Below are 19,960 nucleotides of genomic sequence, written 5' to 3' on the forward strand. Positions count from 1 at the left end.
GCGTGAGGGACGATGCTGAGAGAGTGGAGGGTGAGTGGGTTGGAAAGGGGGAACTGATTACAAGGAGCCACATGTGACCTCTTCCCTGGGAGAGGGACAGCAGAGAAGGGGGGAAGGGAGACCCCGAATAGGGCAAGATATGACAAAATAACGAGGTATAAATTACCAAGGGCATATGAGGGAGGGGGGAAAAGGGAGGGAGGGGGGGAAAAAAAAAAGAGGACCTGATGCAAGGGGCTTAAGTGAAGAGCAAATGCCTTGAGAATGATTGGGACAGGGAATGTATGGGTGTGCTTTATACAATTGATGTATGTATATGTATGGATTGTGGTAAGAGTTGTTGGAGTCCCTAATAAAATGTAAAAGAAGAAAAGAGGAGAAAAAAATGATTAGGGCAAAGACTGTACAGATGTGCTTTATACAATTGATGTATGTATATGTATGAACTGTGAAAAGAATTGTATCAGCCCCAATAATTTGTTAAAAAATAAAAAATAATTAAAAAAAATTGTAATAAAAAAAAAAAATCTGACTTAGAAAACCAAGAAGGAAGAACCTGCCTCAGCATGTCTTGAAAGGAAAGAACTCAAGAAAAAATTTTAAGCCTTGAGATACAATATTGAAAAGTTCTATGGGCACAATATTAAGTAATGGACAAAGCATCAAAAGAAGATGGAACGAATACACAGTGTCACTGGACCAAGAAGAAATAGTCAACATTCAACCGACTCAAGAAGAAGCACGTGATCAAGAACAAATGGTATTAAAAGGAAGAACTCCAGGCTGCACTGAAGGCATTGGCCAAAAACAAGGCTCCTGGACTCTCAAGTGAAAATGGTTCAACAAGCTGATCAAGCACAGGGAGCACTTGCTCACTCATCTATGCTAAGAAGACCTGGTCAACTATCTGAAAGAGATCTGTAGTTGTACACATTCCAAAGAAAGGTGACTCAACAGAAGGCTCAAATTACAGAACAATATCATTGATACCTGCATGTGAAAGTTGGACGCTGGTAAAGAGCACAGAAAAAGAATGAATGCACTTAAATTGTGGTGCTGGAGAAGAAGATTATTTAAAGTACCATAGCTGCTAAAAGGAAAAACGCATCTGTCATGGAAGAAGTATGGCCAAAGTGCTCCTTAGAGGCAAGGATGGTGAGACTTCATTTTTCATACTTTGGACATGTTGTCAGAAGAGACAAGTCCCTGGAGAAAGACATCATGTTTGGTAAAGTACAGGGGCAGCGAAAAAGAGGAAGGCCCTCAACCAGATAAACTGACACAATGGCTGCAATAATGGACGCAAGTATAGGAACAATTGTGAGGATTGTGTGGGACCGGGCAGTGTTTAGTTCGGTAGAGCATAAGGTTACTATGAGCCAGAACTGACTAGAAGGCACCTATCAAGAACATCATGGATATCACATGCAAGTAACATTTTGCTGAAGTTCACTCAATAACTGTTGAAGAAGTACATGGGCAGGGAGCTGCTGGAAACTGAAGCTGTATTAAGAAAGGGATGTGGAACAAAGGATACCATTGGTGACATCATATGGACCTTGGCTGAAAGAAGAGAATACCAGAAATCTCATGTTCATCACTAAGCAAAGGCATTCAACAGTGTGGTTCAGAACAAAGGTTGGGTAGGAAGAATAGGAATTCCAGACACTGCTCTGTGCTCATGTAGAATCGGTCCACAGACCAGCAGGCAGTTGTATATACAGAACAGGGTAATACATGGTTTAAAATCAGAAAGGTGTGCATCAGAGTTCAGATACACAATCAATGCTCATGGAAGCAGGACTCAAGAGATCAAATGCCATATTGGCTTGGGGAAATCTGCTGCAAAGGACTTCTTTAATGTGTTAAAAAGCGAAGACATTACTTTCACAGGACTACGGTATGCCCGTCCCAAGCCACAATATTTTCAATTGCCTCGTAGGCATGTAAAAGTTGGATGCTGACTAAGGAAGATAGCAGAAGGAAATTGAATTAAACTGTTGGCAGGGAATATTGCAGGTGCCCTGGACAGTCCAAAGAACAAACTAATCTGTCTTAGAAGAAGACAGATTAGGGCCTGAATGCTCTTGAGAAGCAAGGTAGGTGAGACTTTGTCTCATGTAGTTTGGACACGTTATTAGGAGATCATGCTTGGTAAAATGGAGGGGAACAAAAAAAGGAAGGCCTCAACAAGAAGGACTGAGAGTGGCTGCAACAGTAGACTCAAACATAGTAACAATTGTGAGGACAGGGCAGGACTGGAAAGTGTTTTCTTCTGTTATATGGTTAAGATTGCTCCGAGTTGCAACTGATTCATGGGACCCTAACACCAACAACGTGGCAACCCTATGCAATACAGAAGAACTGCCCCATAGGTTTCCATGGCTGCAGTTTTTGTTTTTAAACTTTATGGCATGGACCCTTCTTGATATTGGAGGTTAGGTGTTTGTCTGGAAAAACAGAGTTGTTATGATTGACGAGTGACATGATGGCAGCAGGTTTGGTTTTTACATTTTTTGGAACTCTTTCAGAAACAGCTATATCACTCTCTTGCAGAGTGGCTGGTGTGCCTCAATTGCCAACCCTTCTGTCAGCACCAGAGTATTTAACAACTGTATGAGGACAATGTAACGGCAGGGATTACTGAAACCCGAATGAAGGCTGAGCATGATAGTGGGACAAGAGGAAAGTAAAAGGAAATAGAGAAAAGAACTAGGAGGCAAAGGATATTTATAGAGGTCTAAATATAGGCATGTACACATGTAAATATATTTCTATACAACGATAGGGAAATAGATCTATGTACTTATATTTATATGTTAGTATTAAGGTAGCTGATGGACATTGAGTCTCAACTAAAGTACTCCCTCAACACAAGAACACTTTGTTCTAATAATCCGGCATTCTGTGATGCTCACCTTTCTGGCAAAATCACTGAAGACAAAATGGGTGCATAAGCAAATGTGGTGAAGAAAGCTGATGGTGCCCGGCTATCAAAAGATATAGGGGCTGGAGTCTTAAAGGCTTGAAGGTAAACAAGCGGCCATCTAGCTGAGAAGCAACAAACCCTACATGGAAGAAGCACATCAGCCTATGTGATCAAGAAGTGTCGATGGGATCAGATATCAAAGGCCCAGAACAAAAAAATATACCAATGAGGATGGTGGGACGCAGAGTGGAGACCCAATGCCCATCTATAGACAATTGGACATACCCTTACAGAAGGGTCGCAGGAAGAGACAAGCCATTCAGGGTGCAGTACAGCACCAAAGAAGCATACAACTTTCCCTTAGTTCATTAATGCTTCCTCCCACCAACTATCAGGAACTCAATTCTGCCTTACAAATCTGATTAAACCAGAACATAAACACTGCTACAGATAAAACCCCCTAACACAGGGAATCCAGGACAAATAAACCTCTCAGGGTCAACAATGCAAATAGAGACACCAGGAGGGGAAAGGGGAAGGTGGGGTGAGAAAGGAGGGGTAGATCACAATATAATCCCCTTCCAGGGGGACAAACAACAGAAAATGGGTGAAGGGAGAGAGTGGGTGATATAAGTTATGTAAATAATGATTTATAATTTATCAAGGGTTCATGAGGAAGGGAGGGTGGGGGTGAGAGGGGAAAATGAGGAACTGATATCAAGGGCTTAAGTAGAAAGAAAATACATTGAAAATGATGATGGTGACAAATGTACAAATACAAATGTGCTCGACACAATAGACATATGTATGGATTGTGATAAGAGCTATGAGAGCGCTCACTAAAAGTATTTAATAAAAAAAAAAAACAAGTGTATCACTAGGACTCCTTCTATATAATCCATAATAGAAGGGAATAGTAAAAAGATTTTAGAAAAACTCTATTATTATTTTTAACTCAATTTTACCATGAAATGTCTGAAGGCCTCCGACACGTGGATAAAGTAACAGGTTGAGAGTGTTAAAGTAAACATGGACTCTTTACATATATTCTCTGATATTATGTCTCACCTGTCCCACTGAAAAATTTCACTATAAAAGTTTCCAATTCAACTACAGCAAAGTTCTCATTAAATTTTAAGTACCAAAACAATTGTAGTTAATTTGTAATTATCTACTCTAGTTCATCAAGTACCTGTTGTCTTCTAACCATAACCTTTTGTCAAGATGCTTGGGTTTTGAGAGAAAAGAGAAGTATAAATCATGAGGAAAGAAGAGACTGAGTCTATGAAATTGTGAAAAGAATAAAAACAATAATGTAGGTTTATGAATTAAAAACAAAACAACACTCTTGTTTCCCTCATTACTGAAAGCAGAGTTGAGATGAACGCAATGACTGACATATAACCCACCCCCACCAAAGGGGACACGCTACAGAAACGTGGGTGAAGGGACACAGAGGACCAGGGTAAGGTATGAAAATAATAATCATTTATCAAGAGGTCACGAAGGTGGGAAGGGTGGCAGAGAAAAGGAAAAAAGAGCAGCTGATACCAAGGACCCAAGAAAATATTTTGAAAATGATGATGGCAACATCTGTACAATGCGCTTGATACAATTGATCTATGGATTTTGATGACCTGCGAGAGCCCCCAATAAAACTAGAAAAAAAATTGACTTTATTTTGTGAAACACAAGTTAAATATATAGGGCTAAAATACAGGTATTTTAAACTTGTGCATTTAGGGTGTTGTCCTTGCTGCCTGAGTAAGAAAAAAAAATTATTATACACATTGGAAATTAACTGAAAGTAGTGAATTTGGATTTTAACTAAAATACTATATTAAAATAACTTCTCATTTAAAATACAAACACAGAAAAGCAAACAATAACAAGAAAATAATCCATAGTCTTCTCAGCCCACTGCCAACCTCTTTTCCATGTGCCCCTTACGAGAATGCATTCCTGGGTGCACCCATCAGTTCATTTATTCTTAGCATGCATTCTTTCCCTCAGAAACAGCAAATTATACATCTCACAATTTCTCCATACCCTGCCAGTCACCCACGAGGCATTTTTTTTCATTTCTTCTAAACTCCAGACTCTTAACATTGTCTACATACATTTCCAAACAGACCAACCTACAGACACAACGATGTATGTCTCCCCAGAACATGTTTCCTTCTTCCTCATGAATTTTCATTCTTAGAGATAGTACCAACCACCTAGTCCTTTATGCCGAATTATCCTGTTAGTCTTTCCCACCAAAACTACATGTCCTTTCATTAAATCTTATTTACTATAGTTATTAAAATGTTTCTTGACTCCAGTCCCAATGTTCAATCATCATGTCTCATTTTGATTACTGTAACAGAACATAAGCACAGTTATGAGTGTAGTTCAGGACTCAGCAAGGGGTGAACTGATTCTATGGTATCTATTATTCTAGAAACAGTAACAGCAGCCACAGAAGTGGACTATCTCATTTACCTCGGGTGGGGCCACCATCCACTTTGCATTTTCAATTGTGACTCAAGGTATTTTCTGAATTAACAAATCAAATCGCACACTGTCCCAGATAAGGAAGAGGATGTCCTTCAAAGTCACAGCGCATCCAAGTACCGGAATGTTGAGGCGCACTCCACGCCTTTCACAGTCGCTACAGTCAAGCTCACTATGCCTTGAAAAGGCCTTTTCCTTACCCAATGGCCTCACATGAATAACCCGCCATGAATAACTTAAGGTTATTCTACAAATAACCTGTCTTTCCCTCTCTCTACCTTTGAACAATGTTTCTTCCGCTTACTACCTAATCTCAATCATTCAAGACCCAGTTCTTCTGCCATTTCCCAAATCACCCAGGTGGTTTGTGCACAATACTTAAGCTCTACACTGCAGAGTTTTTGACTGTTACGTTGTGAACTGTCATGTATATTGAATTACTGTTAAGTGAGTTATGGTCTCCTCTATTCAACTAGGACCTCCAGGAAGACAGAATGCATGCTTTTTTACAATTACTAGTGTTTTAGTGGGTATTAATACAAAGCAGCTGCTTGTTGAACCTTAATTCAGTAAGAGGGAAAAAAAATCCATTGGATTATACATGGGTACCCACACATTAACATCTAATTTTTCATGAATAATTGAACTGATATTTATTCTAACATGTGCAAGTATACTTAGATGTAAACAGAAAATTGTCATTTCATTGGAAAAAACATTTAATAAATTCTGGTATAGTCTAAGAATTTATCTTCAGAAAGGGAAAAAAGTCTTTTATTTCACTAAGGACTAAGAAGAAATATGTCATCACTGGCTTATAGTATTGTTAAAAAGAAGGCAAACTGCACTTTTATAGCTATGCATTTATTGAATAATTTAATTCTATGAAGTTCGGTATAATTTCAAATAATCTAAAGGTTAAACTTGATTTTTTAAAATCTACTAGTAAATCTCCTTAGGAAATAAATTCTAGATTAGCTAAACATAGTTTACCACAAACAACAACTGGACTTTCTTGAAGAACAAGTGATAATTATACTGGCTGGACTATGGCTAATATTTTCATTTTAAAAATGTGTTTCCTTTAGTCAATTAAGCATTTACTAACTTTGTTTCTAGTCACTTCTATGTAGATGAACTTTATTTGGTTTACTTATTTGATAACTGAGTCAACTAATTTTCTTTATTTTTGCTTCATTTAAATATTTAATATCTGAGTATCTTACTAGAAACAGGGAAACCAATTATATGATATCATTAGAGTACATTTAGAATTTATCAGACACTATAGTTATTTGCACTAAAATTGTAATGTCGCATAGTTGCATAAAACATTTTCCCTTCTCTTTAATTACCACCATAAGTATATAAACAGAAGCTTTGATTATTTCTACATCTTATTTAAGATAAACATCAAATCAAATTATATAGAAACATGCATTTTGGATAAAAATGAAATCAATTGTATCAAATTAAGTATAATAAGGCTTTGAGCCCTTGCAAAGCTTCAAAAAATAAATGTGTACGTTGACGTTATGAGGTTAAGAAAAGTAGATGTACACAAGTACAAACAGATGATATCAGAAACTAATGCTTTCGTATTACCATTATGACGTGTTTCACCAAGAGGCTCAAGTTTTGGAAGTCTAGTGACTTTGGGGGTTCCCCAGCCAACTAAAGGGAAAACAAACAAACATACACATTTAAAACAGTGTACAAAAAGTTGTACGTCTAGTGTAAACAGCACTGAATGTGTGTAAACAGCATTTAATGTCAAGTCAGGTACACTGAATGACCCAGTCCTGAACAGCCATTACAAACTCATTTTCAACTACAGGCCGCCAGCATCTACATCAGGATTCAGTTCATATGCAACAAAAGTGAACAACCCTCATTCCCAGTCTACATCCTACCAACAGAATACTAGAGATGATTCTAAAAGAAATTCTTAGAAATTGTACCATCTTATGCAGTGATTGAAAGGCTAAAATGACCTTACTTCATCTGTCATCAGATACTTATATGATGATTTATGTAATATTATCTGATACTCTCTCTGTGTTGGAATAAAGAACTCACAATTATTGTGACGCTAAAACACCTCAACTCTTCACAGGCATTATTCAATTTATCCTCACACCAATTTCATTATGTTGGAAATATTGTATGACAAATTGATGGAGTGCTAATAGAAATGTTAAATTTTTTTTCACATCTTGGTTTCCTGATGACAGATACATTTAAAAAAATTTTTTTATTTGCCATCCATCCATCAAATGTAATTTCTTTGAGCAAACTGGATATTGTTGGTCTTTCACAGAGAATGTGAATACAATTTTAGGAAGTGCTTGGGAAAAGTTTTCTTATTAGTTTATATTTAATCTTTGTTTTTATAAAACTGTTCAATGCAGAATTATACAAAAGCAATAGATATGCATGTTTATAACTTTTGAACAAAGTAGACAAAATGAAGAATTCTTACCTTTCCCCAAAATCACTATGTAAGTAGCATACTAAATAAAAACTAAGCACCTTTGCTTCTTTTTCTTGGTACTCCATTGCTTAAATAGTATTTTAAAATTCAATATCAATGCTATTGTACTCACCAGGAGGAGGGGGTGGGGGTGGAGTCACACTCTTAGGAACAGAATCATCTGTATTGACTGGTTCCACACGGTGACTCCTTTTTATTCTTAGCCTTTTCGTTTTCTTTTTACCGTTATCTATAAGAATATAAAGATGAAGCTTTAAACTTTAGGGAAAAAGTAACTTTTATACTTTAATAGAGTCAAAAGAATTACTTATCAAGATACATACCTTCAACTTTAGAAATCCTAAACATAATCAAAAGTGTGTTTGTTTATACTAAGATTTAATTTTTAAAGTAATATCCTATTTTTCAATGTATTTTTTATTGTGAATTAGGTGGAAGTACATTTTACACCATCAACTCTGCACTCAACAGTTCAAATCCCTTATCAGCACCTCCCCGCCCCTTTATATCCCAACCCTCAATCTCTGATTTCTCATCTCCCTTTTATGGTTCCCCCATCTACTCTTTTACCCAACTCAGTAGCTATCTAGTAAAGTTCACTGCTTCATCTTCCCACCCTTGCCCCCTCACCCTTGGGGATCTCCAAAGCCTGTTCCCTTTCATCTGCAAGTCCTTATTTTACTTTTTAATCCTTACAGTTGTGGTCTCATATCATATTTGTCCTTTTGTGATTGATACACTAAACTCAGCATAATGTTCTGCAGATGCACCCAAGTCATGAGGTGCTTCCTGGCTTCAGCGCTGTCATTTTAGTGATGCATATTTTTCAAGGGAGGACCCAAAAAATCCTCCCGTCCCCAAGCTTTGTATTTACATATGTTTTACAAAATAACCTCATCACCTTCAAAGTATTCATTAGACTTAATACATTTTTCAAATCTGCGATTCCATTTTCTGGAACATTTTTCAAAGTCATCTGTTTGGATGGCTGACAGCACCTCTCTCATTTTTTCTTCTTTCTATGTCGCCAAATCTGTCCTTTCATGTGCCTCATGATTTGCGGAACCAAATGAAATCGCACGGCGCAAGGTCGGGTGAGTAAGGTGCGTGGGGCAAGAGAGGTGTGCTGTGTTTTGCCCAAAGCTGGCGCCCTGAGATGGCTGTGTGAGCAGGTGCACTGTCGTGGTGGCAAAACCAGTCCCTCGTCTGCCACAAATCAGGCCTTTTTTTGTGGCACACTGTTATGCAATCTTTTCAGAACCTCTAAATAGCAAGTTTGATTAACAAACAGTCTGACCTGGTGGAATGAACACCACATGCACTGTCTCCCTCACATCAAAAAACAAATGGGCATCGTTTTTGGGGGTACCGCCTTTTCTGTATCAAATATTATTTATTCACTAAGTGATAGGCATTTGGGCCTTTCCCCACTTCCTGGTACTGTGAACAGTGCTGTGATAAACACCGTAGTGTATATATCTTTCCATGTTATGTATCTTACTCTTGAGGATATAAGCCAAGCAGAGGCATTGCTAGATCATATGGGATTTCTATTCCCATTGTTTCAGATAGCACCAAATTGCTTTCCACAATGGTTATACATATTTAAAGACACACCAGCAGAGTGTGGGAGGTACAAATTTTCTTCATCCTTACAAGCATGTTATTTTCTGTTTTCTTTGAGTTGTCAGTCTCATGATTGTTTCATAACAGTAATTTCTTACTGAACAGATAAAAATAATGGATATTAAAAATTCTATATTTTAAATTTCAAGAAGGGTTATTCAGAATTCAAAAAAGAGAAGACTATATTATTAAAATCATTTACATTTGTTTTCTAGTGTCATGCTGTTAGTTTCCTTGGAAGCAATTTCCACGCACGGTGACCACAGAGGTGCATAGTAGAGCTGCACCTTAGAGAAACGAATCACTAGTCCTGTTCTTCTCAGTGCCACCAGGTGGGCTCACACAGCCAATTTTTAGATCAATAGTTCAGTGCTTCATAGTGCCACCTGGGGCCTCTCTCCGTGTGACAAATCATTCACTGCCATCGAGTTGGAGCTGACTCATAGGGACCCTACAGGACATGATAAAACTCCCTGTGAGTTTCTGAGATGGCAACTCTTTTTCCTTTTTAAAATAGTTTTATTGAGGGCTCGCATAATTCTTATCATAATCCATACATCCATCCATGTGTCGAGTACATTTATACATTTGTTGCATCATCATTCTCAAAACATTCGCTCTCCACTTAAGCCCTTGGTATTAGCTCATTTTCCCCCTCCCTTCCTGCCCCGCCTCTTTCATGAACCCTTGATAATTTATAAATTATTCTTATTTTGTCATGTCTTACAATGTCCAACATCTCCTTTCACCCACTTTTCTGTTGTCCGTCCCCCAGGGAAGGGGAGTTATATGTAAATCCTTGTAATCAGTTCCCCCTTTCTACCCCACCTTCCCCTTACCCTCCTGGAATCACTCCCATTATTGTTCCTGAGGGGTTTATCTGTCCTGGATCCCCTGTGTTTCCAATTCTTATTTATATCAGTTATATCCACTGGTCTAGGCAGATTTGTAAGGTAGAATTGGGATCATGATAGTGGGAGGTGGGGGCAGGAAGCATTACAGACCTAGAGGAAAGTTGTAATGTTTCATCAGTGCTATACTGCACCCTGACTGGCTCATCTCTTTCCCGCGACCCTTCTATAAGGGGATGTCCAGCAGCCTACAGATGGGTTTTGAGTCTCCACTCCATACTCCCCCTCATCACAACGATATGACTTTTTGTTCTTGGATGCCTGATACCTGATCCCATCAACACCTCATGATCACACAGGCTGGTGTGCTTCTTCCATGTGGGCTTTGTTCCTTCTCAACTAGATAGCCAATTGTTTATCTTCAAGCCTTTAAGACCCAGACACTATATCTTTTGATACCGGGGCACTATCAGCTCTCTTCACATTTACTTATGCACCCATTTGTCTTTAGCAACCAAGGTGGAAAGGTGAGCATCGTGGAATGCCAGTTTAATAAAACAAAGTGTTCTTGCATTGAGAGAGTACTTGAGTAGAGGCCCAGTGTCCATCTGCTACCTTAATACTAAACCTATAAATATATGCACATAGATCTATTTCCCCATTGTCACCTATAAATACATTTACATATGTACCTGCCTGTATTTAGACCTCTATAAATGCCCTTTGCCTCCTAGTTCTTTCTCTATTTCCTTTTACTTTCCTCTTGTCCCACTATCATGCTCAGCCTTCATTCAAGTTTCAGTAATTCCTCTCAGTTACATTGCCCTTAATCAAACCTTACCAGGCCTCCTAAACGCTCCACGCCATCAATTTTGGATCAGTTGTTGTTCCCTTGTCCCTGGGTTTATTGACACCCACTTCCTTTCCCCCACCTCCTTCTCCCATGTCCCCAGGAACCATGGTTCTGTTGTTTTCTCCTCCAGATTGTTTATTTTGCCTATCTTATCTAGATAGACCTGCAGAGATAATAATATGCACAAAGAACAAGACAGAGCAAAACAAAGCAACAAAAGAAAACAAAAAAAAATGACAAAAAAACAAAAAGCCTGTAAATCATTCACAGTCTGTTTGTTGACCTTTCGGAGTGTTTTCCAGTCAAATCTGATGGGGTGCCAAGTCCTAGCCTTAAGTCTACTTTTGGTATTCCCTTGGGACTTTCTTGCTCTGTTCCCCTTGCTGTTCTGTTGCACACCCTTAGTGTTTTGCCTTGGTGTGGTGGGTTCAGATCAGGCGCAATTCCCGCACTGTGTCTCCAGTGTTGTGCAAGTAGGGCTATGGGTCAGTGAGGGACATCGTGTCTTGTAGTGGGGCTGGCCATATGGTCCTATCTGTACTTTGGCTGCTCCGAGAGGGGATATCATCCTCAAAGCTTGCAGGATGTGCTCCACTCTCTCTTCCTCCGCCTTCATTTGCTCCTGCGTGAGACTGTAACTCTTAATGGGAGTAGAAAGTCTTGTCTGTCTCCTGTCCTAGTGTCACACTGAATATTCTCGTCTCACATTAAACTTATACAATTCAATTGCAATGAAACTCAGAATGGGCAGTGAGGGAGAGCTGTTAGTTACATTGGAGCCAATTCATTTGTACTGGTGTCTAAAAGACTGGCAGGTATCCAAAGTGCCCATAGTTAATTAGCCCAATAACCTGTTTAGTGCTTCTGTTCTGTAATTGAGTTCATTGCGTAGTGTTGAAGGTATTAAAAATTTACAATCAGCTATCCAAGGCAAAAAAAAAATGCTCTCAGTTCACCTGGAACAGAGGAAGAAGGAGAGTCAGCAATAAGAACATATAGACTGGGTAGCTAATCTGTCCTCCTTTGCCATGAGACCAGATCTGGATGCTACCTGGCTACTATTATTGAACATTTTGTCATGGATTCCACAGAAGAATCCTGATTATAAGGAGGTAAATGCATAAAAGTATTTCAAATCTTTGGAGACTCTAAACTTTCCATGGTCAGGGAGTATATGAACCCCTGAAACTATGGCCCTAAGATAATCTTTAAATCTTGAAGATTTAGATACTGGCTGAAATCTTAAAACTGAACAACAGTTTAGCTTAACTAGTAAGAAGGTTACCTTGGGCATTTTGCTTTTTAAAGATCTAGCTAAATGGGATCATATTGAAAACAGTAACTCGAAACATTACAAAAGAATCTGAAGCAGCACTGAGTTATGTTAACAGCTCAGAGAAGGGTGAAAATGGTTGGACAACTCAAAAAATGTTTAATGTCACTAAGTTCTACACTAAACGTGTCGAAACTGTTGTGTTGGTGTACAGTTTGCTGTGCAAGTTAGATGCGCAATAAACTCACCATTGAGTTGATTGGATGGCAATGATTGGATTCTAACTCATAGTGACCCTACAAGACAGGGAAGAACTATTCTTATAGGTTTCCCAAACTGTCACTCTGTAGGAATAGAAAGCCTCATCTTTCTCTGGAACTGCTAATCTTGTGGTTACCCATCTAACATGTAACCACCATGCCACCAGGACTTCATGAAGTTCTCAATAGTGTTTTAAATTCCAAACTATTGGCTAAATTAATGATACTATCCATAGAATTATCTTATGCCCCACAGGGATGATTTATAACGTTCTCTGTCATAATGATAATGATGTTTCTAAAGAGAACCAGAGACATACATAAACACAGATATCTTAATAGATTTTGGGCTCCCATTTAATCATAGTCCTAATCCAAGAAAACTTAGTTCTTATGACATAGCCCTATTTGAGACTTATTTTCATGAAGAGATCATTGAAGATATGGGTGAAGAAATTAGTTGGTGAAGTGCCAAGGGTCATAAAGGCTTGTCTTAAAACAGCAGTCAATTATGTTTACATGGAGGACGCACAGGCCATGGGCTCCAAGGATTACATATAGTAAAATACATATACAGAGGAGGAAACGGTAGCATTGCTTACATTCTGAACACCTGGTTTGTAGAAGGCTGTGGATGGCGGGAAGCACAAGGTCAACACACGGATGAAGTCTCCAGTAAACTCCTACTGACTGCAGTCCAGGGATGTGGACAGCCTTGTTATCAGAGAACATTGTAAAGAGGATTGTGGTGCATGTAGTTGGGTTTATATGTAACACCTTATCATTTGATCTCCCTTTTGATTCATTTTAATGTTATTAATATTTTCTGTTTTCGATTGAGGTTTTTCTCTGTTCTATTATTGTTTTGGTGTTTTTGCTGCTTTTGTTTTATATAGTCTTCTATATATGAAATCTAGAGGCAGCAATTGTATTAATAATTACCTAGGGACATGGCAACGGAGGATGGAGAGAAATGGGGAGCTAACAATGAGTATCGGAAGAAAATGTTCTGAAATCGATTGTCGTGATCCCACAAATCTTCTTAATATGCTTGGAATGTTCAGTTGCTCTTGTATAAATCTCTTTCTTATACATATATGTGTCCATGGATTTGTTTCTCTAGTCTACCCAGACTAACACAGTTTGATTCATCTAAAATCTATCATTTCACATGGGCCAACATTTTTTTTTCTTGCATTCTTACATTACCTTTAGCAAAACTTCAATGGATTGGAAGATATCCACTTTAGTTTTGTGTAAAAATTAGCCTTGACCTCAAAACAGTTTTAGTCCATAGCATAAAAAGTATCTTTCTTCTTTCTCTGCAGGTACTCCAATGAAACTATAACGAATATATTATTAAAAAATTTACCCTGCAGCCAACCACTGATCACAGAGAGATGTTTAAACAGGTGGTGTTAAGGAAGCCACACGGAACCAGAGACTGTTGTGTGTTTCTTCGGTACTATGATGCACCCTGGTTGACTCATTCATTCCTGTGACCTTCTGTGAGGGATGTCCCATAGTCTACAGATGGTCTTTGGGTCTCTGCTCCGACCCTCTTCATCTCAACAATGTTTTTTTTCTATATTTGTTTAGGGTCTTCGGATACCTGTTTCCTGATCCGGTCGATCCCTCATGATCACACAGCTGGTGTGCTTCTCCCAGGGGGCTTGATGCGTCTACGCTAGGTGCCTGCTTGTTTAACTTCAAACCTAATTGGCCCCAGACACTCTATCTTTTGAAAGCTGGGCATCATCAACTTTCTGCACCACATTTGCTTGTGCACCCATTTTGTCTTCAGTGATCATGCCAGGAGGGTGAGCATCATAGAATGCCAGGTTGTTAGAACAGAATGTACTTGCGTTGAGGTAGGACTTGCGCAGAGGCCCAAAGTCTGTCCACTACCTCAATGTATTGCCATATAAATATATGTATATAGGCCAATTATCTCTATTTCTATGAATTGATATATTTACACATGTACACACCTATGTTTATACCTCTATCCATAGCGTTGCTTGCGAGATCTTTCCTCTTTTTTTTTAACTTCCTCTGGCCCCACCCTCATGCTCACCCTTCTTCTGCCGCTTAGTAATTCTTCTCAGCAAGATTTCAGCTGTTCTAACACCCCCAGGATCTCTGTGTCCTCCTCATTGATTTTAATCCCCTATCTTTCCCCCTATCTATGGCATTGTTTGCTCACCACTCCCTTCCCTGAATTCTACCTCCCCACAAGTCCCTCCAAAATCATCGGTCCTGTTACAGTCTCTTCGGGCTTGCTTCCCATGTCTATCTGATATAGGTAAACAAGTCAGCAATAATAGATAAAACTAAAAATTTGAATAAAGAGAGAAAAAAAGAGAAACTAGCACCCCCCCCCCGAAAAAGCATACATAATTCCAGGTCTGTCCGCTGACCTTTAGGACTATCTCCCCACCAGCCCTGGGAGGTTGGGAGAACTTCCCCTCTTAGCCTGAAGTCTATTCTAGAGGCTTCTCCAGGGCTCTGTGACTTTGCTTCGCTCCAGTTATTGATCTTTTATGTTCCCTTCTTGGTTCGCCCTGCTGTCAGGGTGGGGGTGGGGTAGGGAGGGGACAAAATGTCAGAAAGGGCTCACTCACAGCAGTGTGTTCCCAGTATTGTTCTCTCACCTGTCATGATATTCTTCCTAAATCCCCACTATCAGGACCCCAATGCTGCCTTTCACTTTGGGCTGGACTGGAGCCTGTACAGTCATACAGATAATAGCTTACAACACACAGAATCCAGGTCAGATAAACCCCTCGGGAACAGAAATCAGAGTAGCAATACCAAGAGGGTAGGGATAAGAGGGGAGGGGAGCAAGGGGAACCAATCAGAATAATCTACATAAAACCATTCCACTCTGCCCTCCTCCCCCTGGGGGACAAACAACAGAAACCATGGGAGAAGGGAGACAGCAGTTGGTGTAAGATATGAAAATAATAATAATTTATAATATATCAAGGGGTCACAAGAGCAGGAGGAGGAGGGAGGGAAAAAGAGGAGCTGATACCGCAGGCTCAAAGAGAAAGTAAAAGTCTAGAAAATAATAATGGCAACATATGTACAAATATGCTTGATACGACTGCTGTAAGTATTGTTGTAAGTGCTGTAAGAGCCCCCAATAAAATGATGTTATGAACAAAATCAAAACCACACGTGTTGTTTGGAATAAATCAATGCACCTATAAACTGGAACCCTTGTACCAATGTTTGACTAACTCTTAATCTTATAAACAACAAAATAAAAGATACAATAAAGAAGATTAATTCTACATAAGCACATGAACTAAAGAGAAAAAGGGAAAGAAATGGAGAAGTCACTGAAGGAAGTCTATTTTTGTAACTTGACTAACGGAGATATTTTAATCAATTTCCTAATGGTCAAAAAGTATGTTTTAAATCAGTATCAGTTATTCAGTAAAACGTCTGCTAGATAATCTAGATGTCAAGGATTGGGACCTTATTTTCTATAAACCTTGTGATCTACATAAAGAATTACACTTTCCTTTGAAAATGATGGCAGCATATGTGCAAATGTGCTTGACACACTGGATGAATGTATGGACTGCGATAAGAGATGCAAGAGCCCCCAATAAAAGTATTAAAAAAAAGAATTACTGTTTAAGTAGAACCATGGCGCTAAGTAGGAATGTCAAGAAATTAGCAATTTTTGTTTATCTCCCATGTGCCCGGTATTTGGCTGGATTGCTGCAGGGACATTTTATATAACACCCCTCAATTTAAAGGTGGGAAAGCTAAGACTGCAGATTTTATTACAGCACATATCTAGTTGATAGAGAGTGAGGACTGTATCACAGGTTGCCTGAATAATACAGGCTCTCTCCCCATTACGTTAAATGACATGAACTTCCAAATCACATTACCAGTTAGAAAACGCAAACAATTACTGCTATGGATTGAGTTGATTCCCCCAAAACACATGTTGTATCCAAAACCCCATACCTGTGAGTATAATCCTATTTGGGAATAGATTGTGTTATGTTAAAGAGGAAGTATTCATGCAAAATGTCTTGAGTCAATTTCTTCTGAGATATCAAAGAACTGATTAAATAAGGAAGCAAAAAAGCCGAGCCTGGAAGACCGACACCCTGCTGTGTGAGCTCTCCAAGGAACCACGCAGCAGAAGCTAGAGGGGAGCCCACAGTGAGTAAAAGCCTTCCCCTCGAGTCAGCACCTTGCATTTGGACTCCGAGATTCCTACTCTGTGAGAACTCAAATGTGTTTGTTGAAGCCTCTCGTTTGTGCTACTTCCTTTTTATAGCGGTAGTAACGAAGAAGATCCTTTTATACCATATCAAAGAGGAAAAACAGCTATTTGATAAGACTTTAAAAATTGTTTGTTTCTATCGTATTGAAATAGTAAATAAGGGAAATGATGTTGATTGTTCCATTATGAAGCTAAAAAGAAGGAAAAAAAACCCTGAAGACATTAAAACATTTCTGGAAATTCATTGGGGCCTATTGTACCCTAGATTTATAAAAATAATAATATAATATATTACTGAAATGATTTTACATTATAAAGGTATCTTCAGGGAAAACATAGCCATAGAAAATTCATGATAACACTGCAGTAGAAGACACGATTACGTCTACAGCTACAGATGAAGCCCAGGACCATGGAGTAATCGTGACAGAGATAGAGATAGATTATACATTTTTTGCGTGTGAAAATAATTACAAGAAAAGGAATAGAATATAAGTAAACACAAAAATATTAACATATTTGAAATAACTAGATTCAGTACCTGATTCTGAAGACTGCTCATCTTCATTCTCTAGCTGCTGTGTTAACGCTTCCTCATAATTCTCCACTATTCCAAACTCATTGCTTTTATGGCTGAGGTCACTCGTCTGGCTCTGGGTCTCTATTTGTTCACATTCCATGCTCTGCTTTAGGGGGCGACCATCGCTGTCTTTCTTAATCTTCTGCCTCCTTTTCTCTTTTTCAAGTTTTTTTTCATTCTAGTAAGAATGAAATATATTACCTTTACTATGAGGATTACATACAAGAAAGTTTTAAAAGAGAAGTGAAATAATCCAAGATCATTCAATAACTTATAGGATGCAGAGACATAACTATTTAAAATAATGTTAAACCTATCACTAAAATTCAGCATAATCATTTAGAAAATAGAGAAAGTGTTAAGAAGATAAATACTTTCAATACTATCTCATTCTGAAGATGGCCACTACTCCCTGCCCACCCACCCCAGACACATGCCCTCCAAACACACATAAATATGTCTCTATCCAAACATACTCAAGATTTTATAGATTTATTTTAAATAATAGTTAAATAATTTGATTGGTAATTTAGTGACAAATTAACAGATGATTAATTCATTAATAAATTCATTTTTATGTCGACCAATGGAGATCCCCTCATAGAGGGGTTTAGGAGAGGAGATGGGTTAATTAGGGTGTGAGGTAGTATCGATGAAGAACACAGCTTTCCCCCGGATCCTGGATGTTTCCTCCCCCCAACTACCATGATCCGAATTCTACCTTGCAGGGCTGGATAGGACAGAGGCTGTACACTGGTGCATATGAGGGTTGGAGGTACAGGGAATCCAGGGTGGATGATACCTTCAGGACCAAGGGTGTGAGGGACGATGCTGGGAGAGTGGAGGGTGAGTGGGTTGGAAAGGGGGAACTGATTACAAGGAGCCACATGTGACCTCTTCCCTGGGAGAGGGACAGCAGAGAAGGGGGGAAGGGAGACTCCGGATAGGACAAGATATGACAAAACAACGATGTATAAATTACCAAGGGCATATGAGGGAGGGGGGAATGGGGAGGGAGGGGGAAAAAAAAGAGGACCTGATGCAAGGGGCTTAAGTGGAGAGCAAATGCCTTGAGAATGATTGGGGCAGGGAATGTATGGATGTGCTTTATACAATTGATGTATGTATATGTATGGATTGTGGTAAGAGTTGTATGAGTCCCTAATAGAATGTAAAAGAAGAAAAGAGAAAAAAATGATTAGGGCAAAGACTGTACAGATATGCTTTATACAATTGATGTATGTATATGTATGAACTGTGAAAAGAATTGTATGAGCCCCAATAAATTGTTAAAATAAAAAAAATAAATAAAAAATAAATTCATTTTTAAACAAATATGTAATTTTTATTTTTATATTAATTGTTTTATTGGGAACTCTTACAGATATTATAATAACCCATAATTCAATTAGATCAAGCATAATTATACAATTGCTGCCACCATCATATTCTTTATTTTTTTAAATCATTTTATTGGAGGCTTGTACAACTCTTATCACAATCCATACATATATCCATTGTGTCAAACATATTAATACATTTGTTGCCATCATCATTCTCAAAACATTTGCTTTCTATTTGAGCTCCTGGTATCAGGTCTTCATTTTTTTCCCATCCCTCTCTGACCCCCTCCCTCATGAACGCTTGATAATTTATAAATTATTCTTATTTTGTCATGTCTTACACTGTCCGACATCTCCCTTCACCCACTTATCTGTTGTCTGTCCCTCAGAGAGGGGGTTAAATATAGATCCTTGTGATCTGTTCTCCCTTTCTACCCCACCTTCACCTTCCCTCCTGATATCATTCTCATTATTGGTCCTGAGGGGTCATCTGTCCTGGATTCCCTGTTTCCAGTTCCGATCTGTACCAGTGTACATCCTCTGTTCTAGCCAGATTTGTAAGGAAGAAATGGGATCATGACAGTGGGGGAGGGGGGTGATCATTTAGAATGTAATATACCTACCTATTCCTGCTGAAAGAAATGCAATTCTTTCAATGTTAATGAATATGTCAAATGTTTAGCATAGTGTCTGGCACTAAATAAATGCAATTGACCTATCATTTTAAATAGCTATAGTTTATCTCATAATTCTCTATAAATTGACAAATAAATTTATTCTAATTTTTCATTACTATAAAAAATGCAATTGGCCTATTAGTTCTTCAGGATACATCTCTAGCAGAATTGCCGGGTCAATGGTAAGCACATAGTAAATGTGATTCTGTAGTTGTTAGGTGCCAGCAAGTCCGTTCTGACTCAGTGCTCTTATAGACAACAGAGCGGGTCCCTGCCTTGTCCTGCACTCCCCTCACAAAGAGTGTGTTCGAGCCCACTGC

General features: G+C 38.6%; 1 protein-coding gene across 1 annotated transcript in view; it reads right to left on the reverse strand.

Annotated features, from left to right (window-relative positions):
• ARL13B (ARF like GTPase 13B) overlaps positions 1-19,960 on the reverse strand; it is a 94,359-nt gene that overhangs the window by 6,698 nt on the left and 67,701 nt on the right. The window contains exons 7-9 of the mRNA XM_075542440.1: positions 17,582-17,798; positions 8,035-8,151; positions 7,034-7,102 (exon numbers count right to left, since the gene is read on the reverse strand). Coding sequence (XP_075398555.1) covers positions 7,034-7,102; positions 8,035-8,151; positions 17,582-17,798 — 403 coding nt within the window. The remainder of the gene's footprint in view (positions 1-7,033; positions 7,103-8,034; positions 8,152-17,581; positions 17,799-19,960) is intronic.

Source organism: Tenrec ecaudatus, chromosome 2, assembly GCF_050624435.1.
Source record: "Tenrec ecaudatus isolate mTenEca1 chromosome 2, mTenEca1.hap1, whole genome shotgun sequence".
In the NCBI taxonomy this organism is placed as follows: Eukaryota; Metazoa; Chordata; class Mammalia; order Afrosoricida; family Tenrecidae; genus Tenrec; species Tenrec ecaudatus.